Source organism: Triturus cristatus, chromosome 6 (assembly GCF_964204655.1).
Source record: "Triturus cristatus chromosome 6, aTriCri1.1, whole genome shotgun sequence".
Classification (NCBI taxonomy): domain Eukaryota; kingdom Metazoa; phylum Chordata; class Amphibia; order Caudata; family Salamandridae; genus Triturus; species Triturus cristatus.
In genome coordinates, this window is record NC_140589.1 from 529278097 (window position 1) to 529303668 (window position 25572).

General features: G+C 43.4%; 1 protein-coding gene across 2 annotated transcripts in view; it reads right to left on the bottom strand.

Annotated features, from left to right (window-relative positions):
• The window catches only part of COL12A1 (collagen type XII alpha 1 chain), a 344609-nt gene that overhangs the window by 111797 nt on the left and 207240 nt on the right, over positions 1–25572 (bottom strand). For both annotated transcript variants that reach the window (XM_085610958.1, XM_085610959.1), the window contains exons 32-36: positions 10610–10739; positions 8001–8140; positions 4725–4854; positions 2878–3020; positions 2061–2190 (exon numbers count right to left, since the gene is read on the bottom strand). In XM_085610958.1, coding sequence (XP_085467084.1) covers positions 2061–2190; positions 2878–3020; positions 4725–4854; positions 8001–8140; positions 10610–10739 — 673 coding nt within the window. The remainder of the gene's footprint in view (positions 1–2060; positions 2191–2877; positions 3021–4724; positions 4855–8000; positions 8141–10609; positions 10740–25572) is intronic.

A 25572-nucleotide genomic window follows, 5' to 3' on the forward strand; every position in this document is an offset into this window, starting at 1 on the left:
CTATGCATTCAGAGGGGCAGGGTTGTTTACACTCCTTAGCAGTTCACAAAAACTGAAAGTCTTTTTATAATGTTTTACCAATCCAGCACCTCAGCATAAGCGTGGTAGGTTCAGCACACCTGAGACATGGTCTGGCTTTCAAACTCACTAGAAAATAGAATTCAGACAACTAAAAGGGCTATAAGACACATCAGGAAAATTCCAGTCAATGCACATGACTTTGATGGCACCGACCAGTTGTACCTGATATTCCTGCTGCTGCTTCCCACAATGGGAGAAGAGGCAGCCCACATTTGAGAAGATGCATTTGCTTGACTGCCAATGCTTGTGATTGTAATTGTAGACAAAGATGGAAACTAATTTAGAGACAGGGTGTTGGACAATTTCATGTCTGCTATACTGCTTTACTCCACCTGCCTAATTAGATACGTCCACCAGCCCCGCAAACATATCTGTACAAGTTAGGAAAGGTTTGACAGAGGGCTCGATCAAACATGCCGGTCAGCTGTCAAACTTTCCAAAGCCTTTTATTTTTTTTAAACAAACTCCAAAAGCTGGAGTTTTTTTAAAATGAAAGAATAATGAACCTCTCACAACACAGTGGGTTCTTTTTTTTAATGTCTCTCACCACCAAGATATTACTGCCAGTGATGGAGAGTTAAAAATAAACATCTGACCACCCACTCTAAATAGGGCAGAAACTTGGATTGCTTATCTGCCACCAGGGGAAGGTTGACATCCATTGGAGAAAACTTTACTCCACTAGCATAAACTTGGAAGTCCGATCACCACTAAATTGGGTAGGTGGACAGGTAATTTGTCAGAGAGGGTACTCTGTTGCCATTGCGACGGAGAACTCTCTCTGCCAATCTCTAAATCAGTCCCTAAGGCAGGAGAGATGAAATAAGTGAAAGTTAACTAATCATTTAAGTCACCTACAACACTTGGAGCGAAACTGACACAGGAGAAAAATAAAACTAGTAAGACCAGGATTTTATAATACATTTGAAAATACACTTTTATCATCATTGAAAGAAAATAGTTTCCAATTGTGGCATAGCAGCAGAGTGCATCAACATACCATAAACATCCGTGGTTTTTGGTGGGGACTCTAATGTAATGCGTTCAAGATAGTTTATTTAGAGGCCTCTGCTATCTGCATTAAAGATGCTGGCCAGTTAGGGATTTGTTGATACCACTGATGTCAAATATCAGATGCCATTTTGCCTATGATAGTGGCTGAAATCACAAAGCCAAAAATACAGCCTTTTCAGCACAATAATCCATGAACTGCACAAAGTAAACTTTGTATTAATGTATTAGAACCCAATTAAAATTGACACTTAAAGTTTCACTTTCAAAAAGATTAAAGACTCAGTCTGCCTGTCTGTGTGATTAAATTATTAACCTTCAGTTTGAAAGATTTTAGGTTTGGTGCTGAAATATACTGTTATGCCATTGGTGTCATTACTGCTTTTGCCTATTTAATGTAGTGCTGGTGAACATGGAGTCAGAAAGGGGTTCCCTACAGTTCAGTGTTCGAACACTAGGGGAGAGATGGAACTAACGGTTGGTTCCCTCTCTGGTTTGTAGAGTAAAGAAATCTTTAAGTGTTTTTCAGCCTCTTGTTCTATTTGATTCTAAAATGTATTAGAACAATATCCATTGATGGAGGGCATTGCCTGATTTACACATTTAGGGCCTTTTTTATAGTCTGGCAGACCGGGTACTCTGTTGAAAACATGGTGGATGTCTGGAAATTGTATCGCAAGTGCATTATAGCCAAAAGCATTTTAAATACAGTGAATGGAAGATCTGCCTCGTACAATGCCCTCAAAACTGTAAATAGTCATTTATAGTTGCACTTCCTTTTCGGAAACTATAGATAGTACTCTTGGATATCAAACTCTCCTTAGGAATGGGCATCTTATCATGCACCTTAGAGTATTTTTGATGTGTATGTTGCAAATTATCCCATTCTATAGCTAGGAAGAACTATTCGTCAATGTAAACAATAACCAGATACTTAGTTTAAGTGAAGTGATGATCCCAGAACTTACATGTGGTTCCTTGTCCGTTGCTTGGGCTGCCTTCTCCGTCTGCGTACAAGGCCACCACACTCACTGAATACGGGGTCTCTGGTGTCAGACGTTCAAGCAGCACAGTTTGGGTGTTCCCTGGAACTAATACCTGTGGCAGAAATATAACATTAGGTTTGAGAATTTGTTTGAATAGGTTCAGCCAGAGTTTGGTATTCAATGTGATAAGCCTGAAACACTTCTCAAACGAAAGAGCAGAACTGCATGGCAATACAATCTTTTTGTACTTAACTATAACATTGTATAGTTTTGGTGTAGTTTGTGCTAGGAATTAGTAATGAAGGTTTATGGCCCGAAACCTGAACCCCTGCATTGCAACACGAATTACAGGTTTCACAGTCCATATCAATACTCAAAGAGTAACACAGGAATATAAAGGCAGTGTTCCAAACAATCTGCCAAGGTCCTGCTTAATTGAACAGAGGCAAGAGTACAGAAACCTCAAAAATGTAATTTTCTGTAACATTCTAGTAGGTACTTTGTGGCCAACATATGACTGACTTTACAAAAGTGTTTTTTCTTGAATAAATTAATGGTATTGACAAAAGAAGCCTGTAGCTCCCTTTTAGTCAAGTATTCTCCATATACACCAAAACCAGACCATTGTGTAGCCCCAACTGCCTTTGGATTTTCGCATCTCAAATTGTTATTTTTGACTATTCTTCAGTCACCTGGCTGTCCATGCGTTTTGCAGTATGTACTTATGACAGAGATCAGTGTGATGACTGAGGCAATGTAAAGTAGAAATCTTTCAAGTACAACCGGAAAACTAACTCACAGATTCAGTTGGCCTTGTGCCCTGTAATGGAGCGTAGCTGACTCTGTACTGCTGAACAGGCCCAGGAGCAGGCTGCCATCGCACATTCAAGGTGTTTGGTGTAGGATTGTAGACATTGATGTTTTTGGCCACTCCTCGTTCCACTAAAACAAGATACATTGATATATGATTTGGTAATACACACACATTTTAAACTTTCCTTTGCACTAGTGCATGCAATTAAATGTTTTATGACATCAGCCCACCAAAGAGGTACAAAGTAGACCCCTGTTTCCGTGTGTGACTTCACCTTTGACTTATGAGGAGCTTTTGATGGATGCAGTGTTCTACTGATGCTTCAATTTTAGGCAAGATAGACATGGGGCTATTAAGACAGGGAAGGCATAGATGAAAGTAAATGCATTACTATTTTGTCAAGAGAGGACATTTTCTGTTTCTGTTTCAGAAAGACAGCTTTTGTCCAGATGAGATCAGTGGCTACCTCACATTAGGGTCTAAACATAGGCTATTTCCCCCAAACAAGATCACCTTTGGAAGACTGTTTATATTGTCTCTCTGGAAGACTCACTTTTTTACTGTTCAGTCACTTTTTCAAAGTGAACTGCACCGTCTGCACTACATTTCAAATATAGAGAGCATGTGTCGAATGAATGCATGTATTTGTGCCGTCAACAAGTAGGTTTGGTATGTTTTTTGTATGCCGAAAGCAGATATTATATGCATTGGGACTCACCATTGGAGGCCCCTATGTCCTAAAACTAATGTGTAATATTCCATAGAAGTGAAACCTAAGTATACGTTACTTCTTAATTTTCTTATCCTGTCACAAGGCATAACAAGTAAATGTTCACAAATTCAGCATTTTGATCAATAGTGCCTTAAGCAAAACACATTTTTCAATATTACATATGTGTTTTTTAATAGATAGAACAAATATTCATGATAGGTCAAGCCTTCTAAACTGAGCATGTGCTGCCTGTTGTGAGGCATAGTGTGGCTTACCAAGAACATAGTGGGACTTGGAGCCCACCCATTGGTTATCATTGCTTGGCTTTCCTTGTCACTCTTATTTGCCTGGTTCTTATTCACATCAATCTCTTTGACTGGCTGGCACTGCTGCATCCATTGCTTGATTTAAAAAGCTCTACTTTTTTCTTTTGTGTGAAGCACTCCATTAGAGTGCTTGTGTTTTTGAGCCATCTCCCTCATATATGTCTTTCCCCCAGCACTCTCTGTTGCCCGATTGTTTCTCCGTGCCGCCTCCCTCTTGCACTTGCCAGTGTGCTTGTCCCCATTGCTTCCCTGTACCAAGGCCCTCTATATTGCTTTCCCCCAAGCCACATACTGCTTTTTCTTCTGCTCTCTCCCCTGTTCCTTTTGCATCCCCTATAACCCTTCCTTCCTGTTGCTGTCGCTTCTGCTCCCATGTTGCTTCAGCCTCCCCATCCTTCCTCCTCATGTTGCTTCACTATGTGACCCCCGCTTCCTTATGTTCCTTTGCTATTCCCCCACCATGCCCCATGTTGCTTCCACTTTCCCGCACACCCGCTTTGAAAAATAAATAAATCTGCTTGTGTTATTTTCTTTTTAATTAAAAAGCACAGAATTGCTTTTATTTAAAAAACAGGTTGATAACTAGCAAGAAATAAAAGCGCCCATGTCATTTTGTAGGCATGTGCATGCTTGGAGCACATGCCTACAAAATGATGCAGAAAGCTGCATCAAAATCTTGCAGCATGACTAAAAACAATTCACAAAGCCCATAGATCACAAAGGCATGACTTATTGGCTTTTCAAATGCTTGTTTCAAGAGCAAGAGGGTGCCTTCAAGTAATGTAGTCACTTACATGTTTTTCCAGTGTCTGACATAAGCCCACCATCTCCTTCTGCGTAAACGGGAAGCACGGTCACTGTGTAGAGCGTGTCAGACTGAAGATTCCGAAGCACAATGGAGTTTGTATTCCCTGCCACAGTTGCCTGAATAGGTGTAGAAAACAAACAATGACCTATTGTGATACTAAAATCAACTTTAGAGTCCGAGAAGTTCACAACAAACACAACAAAAGAAAAGTGATGCCAATATAAAGAGCCAATAAGTAAACTTTGTTTTTACTTTTATCAATTGAAGTAAGAACTTTACAATCCATTGTTTTAATGATTACGCAACACGACATTTTCCAAGGGTTCTCATTAAATAGGATCCAATATTACCTCTAGAGAGACGAGGGTGTTTTTTTTAAAGTATATGTACTCAAGATGTCAACAGCATCATCAATGATAAAACGATGGAAAGGGAAATTAAAGGAGTCAGGAAAGTAGTGAATTGCAGACTCCCCTATTAACATTTATAAAGCATTTCAAAATAGGTTTGAATACTTCGCCACTGAAGCACAGGACACCTATCCTACTTTGAGTTTCAATTGTCAGAAAGTCAATGATCAGAGGAAGCATCTAAATGAGAGGCCACAGATTACAGAAACACAGAGTTGGTGGACATGAAAAAGAAAGGCAGTGTTGAGGAGTAGCTGTAATTCTGGTCGAAATTACCAACACTTTCAATTAAACCTTAAAATTCAGTGAAGTATTATAGATGAATGTAAAAAGAAGGAACCTGAGTAGATTTCTTGGGAGAGGATAAATAAGGAAATAAAGTTGGCAAAGATCATACTTGTATTAAATTAATTTTTGCATAGGTTGAGTAAATTATGCGGAGAATTTGCAAAACGTGCACACAAATGTGTTTAAGAGATATTGGAATGATCTTTACAAGACTTGTGATCATTTTTAAAAACCAGACCTTTCTTTTTTATGGTTACCATGGTTCTCTAACAACCTACACACATACTGACACACATGGGTTGAGTGTGTCCTTCTAGTTACTTGCATGCAGAACATGTCCTTCTAGTTTCTTGAAACAAGCATTTACAATGCAATAGGTCTCGCAATCGCGAGCCTTCGAGCCGTTGGCACTGTAAATGGCAATGCTTTTTATAAAAATTTAAAAGGCATTGTCATTTACAATACCAGCAGTCCAAAGTCCCGCAAAAGCAATACCCAGTGCATTGCGAAGCGTGGTGTCTGGGAAGCGGTCCCTGCTGCATTATTAAAGTTAAAAAAAAGAAAGTGCGTGGTGTCCCTAAAGCAGGTGCCGCGCTCAGTATTAAAGTAAAAAAATTAAAAAAAATTAAACCAAGCGTGGTGTCCCTGAAGCAGGCGCTGTGCTCAGTATTAAAGTTTAAAAAAAAATAATAATAAACAGTGCGCGGTGTCCCTGAAGTGGGCGATGCGCTCAACATCAAAGTTTTTAAAAATAAAACTTAAACTGAGAGCGGTGTCCCTAAAGCAGGTGCCGCGCTCAGCATGCAAATACAAAAAAAAGCAGCCGCCATTGTCCCCATCAGTGTCAATAAACAAAATAGTGCTCACCCACTTATAATGCAGACCGTGTAAGAAGCCAAGTAAAAGGTCCAGTCCTTATGGGCGGTAACAAATGCAGACAAGGCGGTACCAAGAAGGGACTAACAAACCTATTTACGAATCAGAAGCCAGCATTTAAGTTTAAGAAGGGTAATGACACAAGCCAATGGGTGGAGAGTGGGCGGGGCTCCTACTGCATACTCTATTACAGAAGGCCTCGCAGAGCGTGCAGCGCATGCACGCTGCCGTTAGGCCGTTAGGCTCGACCTAAAAAACTGTACTATATTTATGCTGTTATGTTAGGCTAACAAATCTATCATGTTAAGTATAGTATTATTTGAGGACTTCAAATATTGCACACCTATCCAGCCCCTGAACTGGACAGGAAGGACATTCTCAAAATAATTTTAGAATTAATTTGCAAACATATATGTAAAATGTGACCATGGTGTACATGTAATGCACACAATTTTACTTCCACAGCACCTCTGTTAGGTATCCTTTCTGTAGGCACTAAGGTAAGCAGAGTGTTTTATATTCTCAAAAGAACATGAATAGATACAGAATTACTCTGCAGAAGTTTGTATAACTTTTGCCTCAGCTCATTTTGTATTGTTTTCCAAAGTGCAGCTCTCTGTACTAAGACAACCCTTCCTCCCCATATTCTCAAAGTTTTTGTGGATAGAAGTGTAAGTTTATGAAAGCTATCTTTTTTTTATACAGATCTTTTAAATTTAGATAAATTATAACATACATTTTTATGTCTCAGCTACAGATAGATGATGGCAGGCCTATTGTTTCCAATGCATACTATTTACTTAGGGTGAATTTTGGGTCAGATCCTAGATGACTGGATGGCTTTGTTGTCCATCTTGGGTGTCTGCTTTTGACTCAAAGGATTTCCTCCTTGTTTCTGTGCTTGTTCTGCCCAGGAGCATTTAATTCTCACACTCTTTTGATTGCATGAGTTTTATATGTCCTCTGCTGATTTGACAAAACTGTTTGTTTTATTTTGCATTCAGCACTTCCTGGTAGAGCCTGTGTTTCCTTGCCCCATCCTGCACCCTCGTGGTTCACTCTCCTCCCTCCTCATCTTATTGCCTATTCCTCTCCCCGACCTCTTCTGTTTCATTTTTTTAATGAGGCTGGCAGCAGCAAAATGCTACTAGGTGGCTGTGCCTGTTAGAAGAGTGACATATTGCTTTATCAACGCTTGTTTTTTCAGTAAGGATGTTTGGGATTTGCTGCCCTCATTCAATAGTTTGTAAAGTTAATGTTAAAGTTTTTTACAAGCTGATCACTTACTCAATTACTGGCGGATAAGGCTGTATATTTGTCCATTGTCTATCGGAAGAGCTGCGTCTTTTTGTACTTTTTTGGTTCTGAGTGTTCGGTCCAGTTGCAAGACTCTACCAAATTCCATTGCTGATGGGGGAGATCATGGCACTCATTCACTGGCTACGGTTTGGTTGTGCGTAGGTGAAAGCAGTGGTATCCCGTCATTTTATTTCAAAAAAATGAAACCGTTCCAATTTGATGACTGTTTATGTGTTGATTTCCATATAGAGTGATTCATCATTCTTCAATGCGCTGTTCAACTGTTTCAATGGTTAGTCTGTAGTTTGACAACTGGGACTTACCAAAACATAGTGACAATTGTCATAGTGCGTTCACAACCATCTATGCGAAGCCATATTAATAGTTACCATTTCTTCGACGCCACCGGAAACAGGAACGTATAGGATCTTGTACTGACGGACGTTTCCTTCCGCATGTTCCCAACGGACATTGAGACTGCTAGTAGTTGGGTCATACACCCGGAGGTTTTTGACTGTGCTGAGAGGTTCTGAAACAAATTGCACCCATTGTAACCACAACAATGTTCCAAGCATTTCCTACTTATAGTTGACGTGGTTTGACTGTCACAATGAACAGGACGCTCAAAAAACAGAAAATCAATGCTGAAACGACAGTGCTTACAATAAAACACTAAACCGGGCGCACACATTAACAGGCATTTACATTAGACAATGAAAAGAGGAAAAAGCTGTGGAGCATACAATGCTAGGCCTTGTTTCGAAAGGGGTCAGGAAATATTGAGGCCTTCAGCACATCTTGTAAATAACTTCAATTCTGAGTTTTACTCTTAATAATTAGGATCCATGGGCCACATGTATGAAAGTTTGAAATAGCGAGTTCCTAATTGCGATTTCCTGCGAATCGCTATTAGGAAATCGCTATTTCAAATGTATGAAACTCCTTTTAGTTTCACTTGCGATTCCCAGTGGGTCGCAAATAGACCCACCTCATGAATATTAATGAGGTAGGTCTCGGTTTGCGACCCATTTGGAATCTCTAAAATCACAGGGATTATGGTATGCTGGGGTCAGCAGACCACCATGTCTGTGATTGCTTTTGAATAAAGCAATCTTCTTTTTTGAAACGCAGCCCATTTTCCTTAAATGAAAACAGAATTTGTTTAAAACGTTTTTTTAAAAACCTTTCAAGAGTAGGCAGTGGTCCATGCAATCACTAACTGGTCTTAAAAAATACTTTAACAAACAATTACAAAGGGGAAGGGGTCTCTCAGGGACCCCTTCAGATTTGCGGACGGGTTACCACCAATTTGAAATCGGCATTATATTGCAAATGTTTTATGACCGCATTTCGATCGTCAAACATTCACAGATGCCATTGCGATGAGGTATTAGGAAGGGATGCCTGAAAACACGCCCCTTCCTAATACCGAATCGCAAACCTGATATGTGATTCGGTAATAGATTACTATACCGCAATTAGGGCTTTCTAGTTCTACATCCCCAAAACCCTTTTTACATTTGCAAACGGGCCAATTCTGTGAATCAATCCGTTTATGACCAATTTAAAGGTTTCTGCATGTGGCCCTATATGTATAATTGTAATTTTATACTCTGAATTCTGCATGTAACAGAATTTACCATTTTTTTTTTACCAATGTTTTATCTCACAAAGATTATTAGGGAGAAATTGTGTAGGTTTGAGTCTTGTCACACAAGGAATTTGAGCATGATTCGGAATCCCCACATCAGTAATCAACGCTCTAGCACATGAGAACCCTTGATTCGTTTTGCCAGAAAAAAATATGGACTGATGTACAAAGCCATTTTGAGTTGACAAATCCTATGATTTGCAGAATCACAGGATTTGTGACCACAAAGTGACTTTGTGGTATGTTTTAAACACATACCAAACTTCAAATAGGAAGAGGCATCAAAGGAGCGTTGCCTTCTAATATTTGTATTTGTGTATGGTATGTAACAATGGTAACCAATCCTTCCTCAGATACTGACACCTCCAGGATATAGTAACTGATACGCAAAGGAGAAGGTGCCTAAGAGATCTTCCTTTTGTGAATGGTGTTGGCGGCCTCGGGACGCCAGCTCTTTTTATTTTTATTTTAAAGCACCTCCAGTACCTTTAAAGAACTGGGGCTGATTCAAAAAAAGTTTCCTGTTTGAGTTGCAAACACAGAGCTAGTGTTCTGCTGTTCCTGGCAGACTGCCATCCCTGAGCTTGTAGTCAAACATGGGATTTGCAAATTACGACCAGTCTAATGTGGTCCGTCGGCTAGACTGCCGACTTTGGTGCTGGAAATCAGGGTTCGAGCCTCGGGGTCGCGTCCACATCCTATGATTCTGGGCAAATCACTTAATCTCCACGTCCCTGAATGTGTAATGTAAATACGGTGCTCTTGTAAAGCGCTCCAATACCTTCGGGTCGAGTTCGCGCTATATAAATATGCAACCAAAAAAAAAGTTATATATTCATTAGGGAGGTCGCACTGTCACCCTACGTATAAGAATTTTGAGACATGACCAATGAACACATAGGTCGCACCGAAGAATTGAAAACTGGCTGCGCAGTTTGCAACTACTTTTTGCTAGCAGTCTTTTCGTACATCTGACATTTACTTCTGTGCTTTAGAGTGAACTGGCTCAGCATCTTCCTTAGACGACGATAGATCTCTATGTGCAAAGCTGCATTCATGCATAAAAAGCACTCCATATCTGAGGCCAAGATGTATTCTGAAAATGTACGAAACACTTTTTTACTGTGCATTTTAGAACTTGAAGGCTGTATAAATCAACCCACGTGTTTATATTTGAACCATATCCTCTCCCTGGAGGTGGAAGGTGTGAGCCTTCTGCTCTGCCTTCTATCACTGGGGCCTTGGAATGTCAGTGTCGACAGAAGACAGGCAGCGCGCGGGGAGAGAGCCTAGCCAGAGTTATTTATGACATTTCGCAGCCGCTGAAATGTAAAATGCTGTCCTTACTCGTCTTTCCTCTGCCTGTCATCCGCCCTCCTTCCCCGTCAGCATAAATAGATGACACGGTAATGGTGTATGGGGTATCAGCCTGTAACTTCCTTAGAACCAGCGTGTTCTGCTTTCCATCTACTGTAGTCTGGAATAAAAGAAAGACAATACAGCATATAAAATAAGCGAGGAATGCAATGCTGCTATATATGTTACTCATACTTTGATTGGTTCCTATTTTTTCCCATGCATTGGACTCCGCCAGCAGCATTTTTAGCTTCCAGCGACTCATGGCTTGTTGTCTACTGTTACTCAGTGCATAAGTCACAGATTTCCATGACTGTCCAGTAGGCCATGTCATTAAAAAAAAATGAAAACCATGTAAACACGTCCACCCTATGGTTATGTGAATCAGATATATATGAAGGGGTGCTATATAATGAGTAAACACATTACAAATACTTAAAACATTACAAAATATTTCCTGCTGTGAATCAATAACATAAACCTGGTGTTAGAGTCCAAAACACATTCAGCGTCCACTTCGCATTATAAGTGTGAGATATGCCATAACTATCCCACTTAAAGGGAAGCTTTTCAGGCATCCATGGAGCAGTTGCATAAAAGGAAGATGGGCTAACCGTGTGCTTGGTCCATGGGTTGGACTCGTCTGTGTGCTTTACAAACCCCTCTCCAGTAAGAAGCGGTGCATTCATTCTTATGAGCACTGTTAGAAACAGGGATTGCCGGTAGGCTAGGGCATGCACCACAGCCAGGCAGAAACCCCAGGTCTAGTCAGGGCAAGTGAGTTATAGAGTGAAGATAACCTCTGCTCACCCCCTTGGTAGCTTGGCACGAGCAGTCAGGCTTATCACAGAGGCAATGTGTAAAGCATTTGCGCAACACACACACAGCGGCGACACATTACGCACACTACAAAAGAGACTCCACACAAGGTTATACAAAAATAGCCTTTGTATTATGTAAAACACATTAGAATCACCATCACAGATATATACACTGTGCCAACTGGCACCAGGTCATAATTTACAGGGGACTATGTACAAGGCAGCGCCAATCAGGTCGCTGCCAGAATCATCACAAACACAACCAATGAATGCAAAACAACCAGTACCTACCGGCAAGATCATGAACCTAGCATCACCACATTAATATGAAGCAGAAACACATTAGATCAGGCATGAACCTAAAACACCATAGCATGATATCAGGCATGCACATTAGCATTAGGCATAATCATAGCATGACATAATGCATGGGAAAAAACACATTATGCATACATCAACGTAAATACATTAGGCATAAAAAAACACATTATGCATTCATCAGCGTAAATACATTAGGCATAAAACCAGCAGTGCACCATAGTAACATTAACAGGGTGCCTACATCACCTTTAGGGCCTTGTGCCCCAATGCCACCAAACAAATGACCAGAAATGGCCACCAAAACGTTGTAGCTGTGTAAACCAAACTGGCACTCACTGTGCCATGAGAGCCCCCGTGGGACTCTAAATCAAATGGTCCCCATGTTGCAGTTGCCCGCTACGGCGGCACAACTGGTGAATAAAAACAATGAGGCACTGGCACGGCACTTCTGTGCCCTCTGGACTCCCACTGGTGCCCTATGGAAGAAATGGGGCCAACGTTGCAGCTGCCCGCGCTGGTGAAAATGCGGCAGTGTGGAGCCACGCTCTGGGGCTTTCTTCATCAAAATTGCCCACCAACGTTGGAGCGGCCCGCTCTCCTGCGGGGCCACTCGAGAAGAACCGGCCCGACTGCACTGGTGCCTCGTGAGCACCAACACTGCGCCCTCCTGAAGCCCCACTCACCGGGGCTTTCTCGGGTCTCTGCTGGCCTCCGGCACACGCGGGGCTCTCACCGGCATGGGAGCCCCACCTCCAGTCAGCGGCTCTGGGGTTCCAATCTCCTTCCTCGGGGAGGCTTCTTACTGTGGCGGCAGCATGCGGGGCTCTCCTCAAGCACGGGAGCCCCGCTCAGGTGCTCCAGGACTTCCTCGGTGCGTCTGCGGCGGCTTGGGCCACGGCGGTGATTCCTTGGCAGTGAAATGGAGGGTGGGCTAACCACCTCGAGGAAGCCAATTGATGGGTGGGCACCCGCCGTACCAAATATTCATCAAGCGGGGTGGGCACCCGCCACCACAGCAGCAATGCGGGGTGGGCACCCGCTTTTTAAGAATGCATGCGAGCGGGGTGGGCTCCCGCTCCAAACGGTGGAATGCGGGGTGGGCACCCGCTCTTCAGATCCACCGCAATGTGGGGTGGGCACCCGCCTTCAAAATAGGCACAAAGTGGGGTGGGCTCCCGTTTAGAGAGCACAAATACGTGGGGTGGTCTCCCGCTCTATAAACAACACCGGGGGAATCCCTCATCCCGGGATTCCCTCGCAGCAGGCCGCTTCGCGGCAGCGCGCCTCGAGCCACCAGCACTCTTCTCTTCTTGGAAACAAGCAGGAATCAAAGTCCTTTGGGGCTGGAATCAAATTGTAGCGCACACGAGGCGCTAAGTCCCAAGATGCAGAGGCCAGGCTGGGCAAAGGTCAGCAGAACACAGGACAGCTTCTTCCAAGCAGAGCAGCAGTCCCTTGGGACAGTCAGACACGGCGAGGTGGCGATCCTGTAGTGCAGCAGCACTTGCTCTAGCGTAGGTTCTTTCAAGTCCAGTAAAAAGGCAGAGGGGCAGAGCTGGGCACAGGCTGGCCAGCACGCAGGGACCCCCAGAAGCCAGCAGCTGGGTCCCATGGCGGTTCCTACTGGCAGAGTGTCCCCCCCTAGTCCAAGTAAGCACAAGCACAACACAATCATGGGGTCACAGCCCCTCTATTTGTATTACATCTTCTTCTTTGTCCGCCCCCTTCTATAGCCTCTGGAAGGGTCTTGGAGGTTCCAGCCCCAACTGGCTCTGGGAGGGGACCAATCACTTTGTTTACTAGGCTTCCCTTCTCCTTTGTGAGCTGGGGCTGGGTCATCAGGCACGCCACAGGGAGGCGGAGCCAGCATTGTAGAGGGCAGGCATAGATCTATTCAGGGACTCCTCTCACTACTCCGATTGCAGATCTTCTATTCAGCCTAGTGCTGACTCACCCTGCCCTCCCTGGAGCCACCCACACCTCACCAGCCTCGGTCACTTCTAGAACCAGACATAAAATACACATCAAAGCGATACCAAAGGGGATGATGGATGGAGCATTTGAGCTAATCAAACACTCACCCCCAGTCAACTGATCTGGGTTTAATCCATCATCATTCTTTAGCTCACTCCACCACCCCAGTTCAGACATGGCCATATGCAAATCAGTCTGACCCTGAGCCTCATTGGAACAGTCCAGACCGAACTGCCAAGCCATGTCTTTCCTGGACCGGAAACAAGCATCCTGGGACCGGTTTCGGGTTCATAACCCTCTTCAGCCAGGCTATCTTGAATCCAGTGGCAAAGTGAGCAAGGGACTCACGTCTGGGCATACCCTGCCCACTTAGGGCGAACAAAGCGATACCAAAGGGGATGATGGACGGAGCATTTGAGCTAATCAAACACTCACCCCCAGTCAACTGATCTGGGTTTAATCCATCATCATTATTTAGCTCACTCCACCACCCCAGTTCAGACATGGCCATATGCAAATCAGTCTGACCGTGTGCCTCATGACAACAGTCCAGCCCGAACTGCCAAGCCATGTCTTCCCTGGACCGGAAACAAGCATCCTGGGACCGGTTTCGGGTTCTGGCGAAGAGGGGTGATAACCCGAAACCGGTCCAGGGAGCACCTGGCTTGGCAGTTCGGGCTGGACTGTTCCCATGAGGCACAGGGTCAAGTCTGATTGCATATGGCTGGGTTCAAACTGGAATGGCATGGTGAGTAAAAAAATGATGGATTTAGGCCCAGATCTCTGTACTGGGGTGAATGTATGACATTGTTCTGCATTCTGTCCATCAATTGTTGTTTTTGCATTTGTCACCCCGAGTGGGACGGGTATGCTCAGACATGAGTCCCGTGCTCTCCATGCCACTGGCATCAAGCTATCCTGGCTGAAGAGGGGTGAAACCCCGAAACCGGTCCTAGGAAGCTTGTTTCCAGTCCAGGGAGGACCTGGCTTGGCAGTTCGGGCTGGACTGTTCCCATGAGGCACAGGGTCAAGACTGATTTGCATATGGCTGGGTTCAAACTGGAATGGCATGGTGAGCACAAAAACGATGGATTTAGGCCCAGATACTGGGGTGAATGTATGACATTGTTCTGCATTCTGTCTATCAATTGTTGTTTTTGCATACAATACACATCAGGCAGGCAGGCACATAGCACACAGGAATGTCAACTTCTAAAATTGGCATTCCTAAAATAGTGAAAATAATTCTGAGCACACCATTGAGCAGCATTTATTATTTCCATTCCAAACAAGACATACTTATTTTGTTCAATCTAGGAGCTATCCCATAAAGGGGGGGGGGGGGAGTCCCAATGTTAGCCTATGGAGGATAGAGAGCACATGCACTTTGAACTGCTAACCAGTGCTAAAGTGCCCAGAGTCCTAAAACCACCAACACCATGTTAGAAAAAAGGCTAGGAGGTGGGCAAAAAGTTCAGGGATGACCCTGCAAAAAGGGCCAAGTCCAACAGGCACTCACTCCTTTTTTTAACCATCAGACAGTCTGCACTCTGAAGACAAAATCTCAAACAGCTAAACAAACTTACATCTGCTGCATCCATTGCAAATGTGACCATTCATCGACTACATTTTGACTGTTCTTAAGTGCACACCGAATGTCTGTCTACCTCTCCCTCCTTTATTACTAAACTTGGCATCTTGCACTTTACATCAATATAATATTTTTGATGAGCTCTCTATCAACCTGTGATCAGGGCCTGATATGCTATACCAAAAACTAAAATAAATAGATTAAATAAATATTGAACCTAGACCATCATCTAAATAGACAAAGAGGTGAATGTTCTGGGCGGTTTTGCTAGTATGTTTATCATCTGTGCCTTTGAAGCGCTGACAGGTGATGAAGGAAGAGCCAGCAGGTGATGCAGTGTGCAAGGCATCTAGTGTCAGAGGGCAGTGATGTGTGGCAGTGGAGGGGTTGGTATAAGCCAGTGCAGCTTACCTTTCGTGCTCCAGCCGCAATATTATTAACTTCGGGGCCAAAATACTCTGGCTACTGAGCCAGGGTCCTGAAACCTCCTACAAGACATTGAGATGTTAATGCACTCTAACCGAGGTGGTGGCAGCTTGGCCGCATCATCCCTTGGTGAGTCAACCCAATGCAGCAGGCAGACCAGAGGTGAGCATAGGTGGCCACAAGTGTGCTTAGGATTCCCTGCATTATGTGTGTCTAAATACGTCTCGCCCTGCTTGCCTGCCTGAGTTTATCTGAGCCTAAGTCTGAGTCTGGAGGAGACTGGAGGTCCAACGAGGCCCCAGAAACAGTGAAGTCCTGGAAAGGTTTAGAGGCGGCCCTTCAAAGAGGAGGTATTGTTGAGGCATTGTAGGTGTGGTGAGCATGAGCTCACTGTAGTGCTTTTAGTTTGTTTGGATATTTACTTGCCTACTGAAAGCCCCTTAATTACCCTCTTTTTTCTTTGTGTCCCTGAAGTAGACACTGGATTCCCCTACTGATGTTACTCAACATTTGAGATTGTGAACCTTTCAGACACATCTGAAAGAAAAGTGACTACTGAAACCCAAGTCAGAATAATCACCTGAATATATTCCACTGATCCAAATGCAGCGTTGGGTGATATATGTCACATTGCAATGATTTTATGAAAAGATAATGTGCTTCAATAACCCTATTAACTTTTCAAAAATCTGACCCCATTTGCTCTCTCTGAAAGATTTAAGCAAGATATAATGGCTTGCCAGATCTCATGCAGGTAAAGCTCTACCATAAGCTCACATGGCACCACCCTGAGTAAGGATTACATTTTATATTCCCCTTAATTATGTTTGAAAGAGTTGTGTTTTGCAGCTTGAGGCTACAATATCTAGTGTCTGGGAGTTCAAAGACAAGTGTACAATGATTTAATAAGTTTAATGGAATGAGATGTTGAAACAGTAGTGTAATTACAGGAAACGCCCACTGTGAGCAAGCAACTGTCCAACAGATTGAGAAAGATTGAATTTAATAATTGGAAGACAAGATGAAAGCCTTTCAGCACTTAGCTGTACAGGCATTGGCTCTTGTTATGTCTTCCTTGTCAGAACTTATTTGTAAATTCAAGATGAAACCCCATGGTTCCACTGTAAATTAATTCTTATCAATCTCTGTCGGCTTCTACAGGGCGAATGATGTCAGACAACACCTTCTAATCAAAAGACATTGACAGAGATATATATGACTGCACCCTTTCAAGCATTGGGAAGCTCAGGTATCCTATTGCTGTGGAGGCAGCGGTGTGCAATGTGAACCCCAGAAATGTCCACTAATGTAGTCAAACCCTGTCTGTGGCATGCAAGGTTCCTATATGGTCTATATATTTATAATTTGCCAATTGACTCGTATTGAAGCATCTCTTGACTGCTTTTAGGTTCAGCAGTTTCTGGCTGGCTGGGACACATTGAAGCCAGACAGAATCCATTGCCCTAGATAGGATGAGCACAATATACTTGCCCGATAACCTGTGCTCATCTTTGGGTAGTTTAGTACAGAGCAGTCAGGCTTATCCTCAGGGTCAAAGTGTAAAGTGTCGGCACCATACCACCTTAGCAACACACTGCATACTCTACCAATAACACTCCACACCATATGTATAAAACACTGGTGTTTGTATTACACATAAATTGAAATCAAAACAACCTGCTGCTGTATTCCACTTTAGGTGTCCGTATATAGGTTTTCCTGAAACATGTCCTTATATAGGCAAATTCGCATTGCCCTTATATAGGCATAAGATCCCAGTCCTTATTTAGGCATTAGCTGTGCTATCCAAATACAGGCCTTGTCACCTACATTCGTCCATCCCAACGTCACAAAGAGTTCTTAGAAACCAGACCCTTAAGCTCTTGGGAGTTCCCCTAGCACAGGATTATTGATTTCTCCAAAAACTCATTTATTATGCATGAACCGCTATTCCTTAAGGGTTCATTCCTGACGTCTTCCTCTGCCCGACTTTACGTCAATGATAACGTTCCAAGGCACCTACCAGGTATAAATATACCTTCCCTTGACCAAGCAAGTTGGAGGAGACCTCGATTTTAGAGGAGCCCGTGTCCCGGCCTGACGCACTGACAAGAGACGCTGTCATCCATGCTCGCAGAAAATCTAGCTTCAAGTGTTCTGACTCCCTTTGCGGGGTGTTAGAGTTCGAGACCCGTAAAGAGATTCCCATCTCTCTCATTCTCAAGGTATGGAGCTGACTAGAACCTAGAGGGACTCTTGGCATACCAGACTGAGCATACCATACTATAGCCTACCATACTATAGAATATATCACCTACTTCTTACCTTGTACTACACTTAGGTTAGGTACACTGGTGTAGAACTGGTTAGAGAAGCATCTTACGAGTATTCGCATTTTTAGCTTATGTTATTTATGTATATGAATATATGTGTCATAGCTAAAAGATAATGCTAGCGCATACCCCATTCGGTTGTAATGGTCAAGCAATCACAGGTTTTGACTATGCCTCGTGACCCCGCCCCTTCAGCTACTCAAACCACTCCAGCCAAAAATACACGTTGCACCCGCTGGGGACACTTTGATTAGATTGTCAAGACCACCTAAAACGGAAGAAAACAATTTAGTGTTCTCGTCCATCCAGATGAAGTCCTCAGGCACCCAGAAGCACCTTCACGAGTGCAATATCACTATCTTCCCCCCATAGGCAAAAGATTGACATTAAAAGCTGATGTGCTTCCAAATTGGAGAAATGTTATCCCTCCGGTGGAGCGGAAAGCTGCAGCCAGGCAGGCAGCCATGGGTGAACACAAGGCACAATGAGACCCCTCGGGTCCAGTCATGATATTCTCAACAAAAGAGTGGTTCCAGGGAGAGGGAGCTGTCGGGTTTGGAGGGAGGCAGTGATGTCAGGCACTGTCATCCTCCCGATCTGGAGGTTGGAAACAGTCCAGTCCAGCGGACTCATCAAACTTCCCCCAACACCCCTCGCTAGTGCGAGCAAGTACATATTTCCGGTTGTAAGTGGGGGTCCCTCGGACTCAGCAAACTTCACCCGCACTCCTCGAACTCCGCAAGTTCTGGCACCCCAGGTGGGCTGCTGATCTTTACAGTCCTCTGCACAGTGTGATTACGTCATACGTCGGGGTGGTCCTTGTCTCAAACGACGATCACTTCCACCCATTTCCGCCACACACTGCGCGGTCCTTACGATCTTGTGGAAATGGAGAGATTCTTTCAGTCCCTGGGATCACGTGGACAGGAAGCCAGCCAACTTGCCTTTGGAGAGTGCTTAGGGACCCAGATCACAACAGTTGGCAATTAGCTGCAGGTCAGCAACATCCAGGCAAAATCCACCAAGTGATAGTCCCCTTCCGAGAACATGACAAGCCCCAGGCCACCACAAATCCGCGGATAATGCAATTGCAGTCCCTCCTGCCCCAATAGTTTCTTTTGTTGATGTCCCAGAATCAAACCAGCATAGTATGGTTCCAAACCCTCAAGCATCTCTAACTTCTGAGGACAGAGCCCCAGTATACCCGCAATGGCCTTTGAAGAATAGATCAGTTCAAAAGGCCACCTTTGAAATGCACAGGCCCTCATTAAATTCTGTCCTGTCTGCCATCCTACCCTAGGAGGATTGATCAGCATCTTTAGTAGGGCTAAGACCCTGCTCCTTTGGAATGCAGGTGCCAATTCCACCCCCTCTCATCTTTCACAGGAAGGCCCCTGTGAGTCAGGGGTCTGCAGTTTCCCTTGAGCCCCTAGTTTACGGCTGCATATCAGGAATGCACATATGTAACAGTCACCCCAGCACCCAGATGTGAAGTGGAGACAGGCTGACAGGCACACAGAGCAGCAAGCATCGAAATACCCACTTACTAACAGTGGTATTTCCACGTTAGTAATGTCAAATCACCTCCCACCACCAGAGAGGATTTCCCATTACTAACTCATCAATATCAAAAACTATAATGTATGTAGGAAATGCAACTCAATAACCTTTACACAAATCTCTAATGCCAATCCAATGTGAAGGAGGTCCTACCGTACCAAACACACCATCTGGTTCCATTCACTACCAGTGGAGGTAGCACACACGTTCACATGCCATACCTCTTCCTGACACCACACCCTGCCCTCAGGGAATACTCCGATATAGTGAGAGACATGCAGAACCTTGGCAAGTAGCGTTTTAAATGTCTAAACCAAGTAACAGTACCCTGCATACAGAGGCCCGAAAGGGCAACCCAGTGGCATGTTTGAAGAGCTACCTCCGTGGGTGGTACAAACAGTGCTGCAGGCCCACGGAGGAGCATTTGAGTAACATGCCCTAGGTATATTTCTTACCCCTAGACAAGGGACTTACAGACAGCTCAAATTAGCTAATCATGTATACACTGATTACCAGTATGGATATAACAAACACAGTGTTTTGGCACTGAATGGCAGTGTCAAAACCGCTCAAAGTTCTGAGGATTGCACATAGATCAGCGAAAACCAGGAGGGGCAGAAGCAAAAAGCTGAGACAAAGCACCCTAGAAAGGGCCATTTCCAACAACTGCAAAAAAAATTCACAGTTAATGAATGAGCTATTTGTTGTGTTCTTTGTAAGACTTCTAGGACAGTGAAAGATCTTTCAACTTTGAACACAGTCAACATACAAGATATTCTGGATTGCTTGTTCTTCCCTCTCGGTAAGGGCTGCGGAAGGAACAGGTTTATCAAGAAAGTTTGCACTTGTTGGATCACCCAGGGACCATGTAAAAAAGGTTGATCCTCAACCACAACAATTTTATGAAGAATATGTATCCACAGTAAGTCATACAACGGATTTGTAAAGATAAGGAATAATTTCACCCACACATAACATTTTAGCTCACTCGTAATGAGCCTCGTCTTCGCAAGTACAGTGAGCAGTTGTCCATAAACGTTTGCCCTACCTCTGACAATTTTCTTACCCATTTTTACATATTTCACTCCATGCCATGCTCTAGTCCTGCTCTCTTACCTCTCTGTCTGTTATAATCATCAACTTAATTCACATGTCCTTCTTCTCAATCAGTCATCCTTTGTCATTGAAATCAATAGCAATCTTTTCTATCTTCAAGATGCACTTAAGCTAAACTTAGATTGTTCTTTGTGCATTGAAGCAAAGCACCACACTAATCTTCCAGACATCTCTAGATTGGGTGGATGGTAAGTGTTTGTGAATAACAAGCAGGATATCTTGTTTAACTTTAAGATACCCACAGTTCTGCAAGCAATCTTTTGTTTAAGGTTCAATTAACAACAACCAAGAACTGAGGAGCTTCTTTCCTAGTACAGGGTTTTACAGCATTGAAATACCTGCTCATGGCTATTCGGATCACACCATGCATTTGTGCATGTTCACACACACGCACATACAGATATTAGACTTTGTAAGCTATTTCGGCTCTTTCCTTATTTTCTATGGTTTGAAGAAATATTTGCCCTAAAATAAAGAATGAAGACTATTGAGCAAGTCTAGAACTTTATAGGTCATGACCTAGAGAGCATAAAATCTAAGAAACAATATAGCAAATAGAACACAGATTAAAAAGATCCTATGATCTCAATAGTCTTCAGTAGGACATTGGTACCTTCTTGTCGCGAAAATACAGTCATTGGTCGGTATGCTGCTTCTTATGTTGATATTTCCTCTTAGACTACTTGTAGTCTCTTTTATAAAATGGAATAAAAAGAAGTCAAAACATTTGTGACTATCCACTGGAAAACCAGGAGGTGGAACACTGATCCAGTGCTCCACTGCTCCCCTTCCAGTTCCAATGCATACTTACTGGTAATGCTGCATTAGAGGATGTTTCTCTCAGCCATATTCTTACTCAAAAGACCAGCATGATTTTTACACTTCTCTTCAACTCGGGTGTAAAGAATGTGTTTGAGCTTTTGTGTGTTGCCACCTGACTTTCAGTAGCAATGGTTTCAGGAAGCCAATCTGCAGTTTATAAATGAAAACACGTGGTAGGAACATAAAGCATCTTTTTGTACCAGCTACTATCATGAAAACTATCACTGTCAATGGTGTCTTTGAGTCCAACATTTGGCACACCATATTATGGGGTCCATATTTAGGTCACTTTTCCATAGGAAGCCATGATGCTCAATATAACCTATTTTTGGAAGTCGTGGATATCTTGAAAATAGACTATCCTGTTGCAAAATAATATTATTGTGAACCTTTTCTACTCAATGTGAGAACATTGCCATCCCTCTAAGGTCATTATCTTTCCTACAACAACCAGTACCCATGTTAATTTGAACATCATTCTAACTCCGACATTCCTTTGCAGCATAAAATCTTAGAAGAAAACGTAACCTGTCTAATAAGAGTTCTGTCACTCCTGAAATCTTGAAAATATGAAGACATTACATAGGTGCGCGCACTCACCCAACATACCCACCCACCTTCACACACACATACACACTATGCCCTGGGCACACAATAGCGTTTCAGGTGAAGTAATCCTGGTTTGAGTTACTCTCACTGCATTAAACATATTGGGCACAATTCCTTAAGAGTTTGCAAAGAGTAGGTGTAACTTGCTGGGCTTACACCTGGATTTCAGAAGAGAGGCATGAAAAATCTAAGAAATTCACAGTACAAACGCTGTGAATCGGGTCCGTTATCTGTAAGTGATTTGTTGCTTCTTGGTAATAGGGTCAGTCGACATCAAATTCCAAAAAGAATAGTAAAATGATGTTTTTTTTGCAGTTTAGTTAATTAAATATAAATCTTTCAGGAAAACTTGTGTAAATATTAGTGAAAGATGTATTTACTTTGTGGTGTTAGATGTCCACCTTCAAGAGAAGCTGTTGTTAGGGCATTGTGACTTTTCCATGAACAAGCGCAACCTCTTCTACACGACAGTCTCCCAACTCTACTCCATTCAATCATATATTCACTGTAGGCATGATCTTAGTGTCTATAAACATTTCTGGAATAAACAAACAGCTTTTCCCCAAAAAATCTTATAATTAAAAATAAAAGATCGTGTTGAGGGCACTAAAGGAGCATAACCTAACTACATGTTTTAATTTGAGTGAACCCATGCTGCAAAGGCTGTCAAAAGTCAATTTGGGAGGCAATATTTTTTCTGGTCTTGGAAGGCTCTGCACAGTAATTATGAGCAGCATTTGGAATGCTGAAAATGCCATTTCCAGCTGTCAAGTCCCAGCATGTGTCCTGTCTCACTAACTGTTTGAATCCTCTTCAGTTCTTTAATGATGATGAAAGGACGGACAGCTTGTTTGTGGTTTACAGAAACATGAGTTTTGACATGCAATCAGCACCTAAACGTGATTCACTCTACATCATAGGCAATATGAGGCACTCACTCAACTGAAAGCTCTTCAAGTGCTGGCTTAGAAACAGAAACACATCCAAATGTTCCACAAATTACAAGCCTCCCCCTGAAGGCTGAGCGTGAGAAGTAATATTAGAATGGGCAGACATATATCTACAAATACAATGTCCATCCTAGACAGTGCCACAGTGTCATATACATGAACCTAACAAACTTGGTATAATCATTTCATTTGGACTTAGGTGGGCACTATGGTATAGGACTTTTCTAAATCTTCTAAACGTGCCAGACCAATATATCCCGTTGCCAGTCCTTGACAAAAGAACTCTCTCATCCTTTACTGTACACCTTCGTGCCAATTCTGGATCCAAATACCAAAAATGCCTGACGTTTGGCTGGCATGTGAAGATATGCTTGTTCGAAGAAAAACCTCACCCAATGAAAAAAAAAGGATTAGCTCCGAATACTGTAAGATATTTGTCCCCAATCTCTGCCCACACATCACTTGCATCCTTCCTCTGCAGAGTATTACTTTGTTCATAGATTTGAGTGTTGCAAATCCAATAGTATATGGGAGAGATCCACTTCAAATGTCTCCAATGTGCATTTGAAGCAGCCTCGCCAATAGGTTATATTGAAAACTAAAAATCCACTGTGTTGTTTGTTAGATGATGGTGTTGGTGATTTTCGCCAAAAAGGTGTATTTGGCATCACTAGGATTTTATGACTACAATCTGGTACATTCCTTGTTGGGTAGAAGGTGAAGCGCACTCATGTTAGAAAGGCCTGATTATTTTGTACATAGTGACCCAAAATATAAGCAAAAAGAAAGCCACGTCCTTCTCTGCAAGTCACATTCTAACGGTTGAAAAAGACACAGATTGCACTCCTATGGATCCGATTTTTTACACAAAATGTTCTTTTATGACAAAAGGCAGCCGTTTCAGTGACTGTCACAAATTCTGGCTACAGAGGTAGGTGGGCCTGTTCTCTTTTGTTCTGAGTATTTCAGCCTGCGTTTTATATCTAGAAAAGATGCATCATATTACATCCATGTTATGTTTGTTCACCATGTTGAACTTCCTATCCACCAAGGAATTTTATCTGGTTATCATACAAGATATATGGACTGACTTTTGAAATAAAATTTGTATGACCAGGTTGTAGTCATTTAACCATCTCTACTCAAAATATAACAAAAGCATTTGTAATATTTTAAGATCAGAAAGAGTGTGAAATCCTTGGACAACAAACATCAATTTAAAATGAATAGTAATTCTCAAGTAATTTACTCTATGTTCAATCGCCAAAATGTTTATAAACATACCATTCAGCAAACCACAGGAAAAACATGAAGCCCCAAAAACTTCGAAACAAAGGCACCCTCACCCAAGACAACCACACCTGGGCACCCGACGCAAACGACGCAGCCAGAGAACTCCACACCTGGATCTCCGACTGCACAGATGAGCTCGCCCCGCAACGCAAGCCCGACAGACAACGCCCCAGGAAAGCCGCCTGGTTCACAAATGCTCTCCAAGAAGCCAGACGCACCTGCAGACGTCAGGAGAAGAATTGGAGAAACACCAAGACAACCGAAAACCACACCACCTACAAGGACGCAATGACGGACCCACCAAGAGGAACTTCATCCACAGCAAAATCCTGGCCAACTCCACCAACTCCAAGGAACTTTTCAGTGTCATTCAAGAATTCACCAACCCATGCAGCGAGGCCACAGACATCACCCCATCCCAAGACCTCTATGACAAGCTTGGAACCTATTTCCACCTCAAGACCAAAAACCTCTACGACAACTTCATCGACCATCCACCAGGTGCCACAGACGGCCCCCTTCCCCCAGAAACACCAGTCAGCCCACGATCTCCAACTGGACACCGATCATGGCCGAAGACACCGCCTCGATCATGAAAAGCATCTACTCGGGAGCCCCCACAGACCCCTGCCCCCTCACATCTACCACAGAGCCGTAGACACCCGAACTACAACGCACCATCAACATCACCTTCAAAACAGGCGCCTTCCCAGACGACTGGAAGCGCGCAGAAGTCAGACCTCTGCTCCAGATGCACACAGCTGACCCCACCGACCTCAAGAACTATCGGCCCATCTCGCTCCTCCCCTTCGCAGCCAAAGTTGCAGAGAAAACAGTCAACAGGAAACTGACACGATTCATTGTAGAGAATGCCATCCTCGACTCGTCCCAATCCGGATTCCGAAGCAACCACAGCACAGAGACTGCCCTATCAGCCGCTACAGATGACATCCGCACCCTCCTGGACCAAGGCCACTCCGCAGCCCTCATCCTACTTGACCTATCAGCGGCCTTTGACACCGTCTCCCACCACACACAAGTCGCCAGACTACACGACGCAGGCATACAAGGAACAGCCCTGGACTGGTTGCGATCATTCCTCACCGGTAGAAGCCAAAGGATCAGACTCCCACCCTTC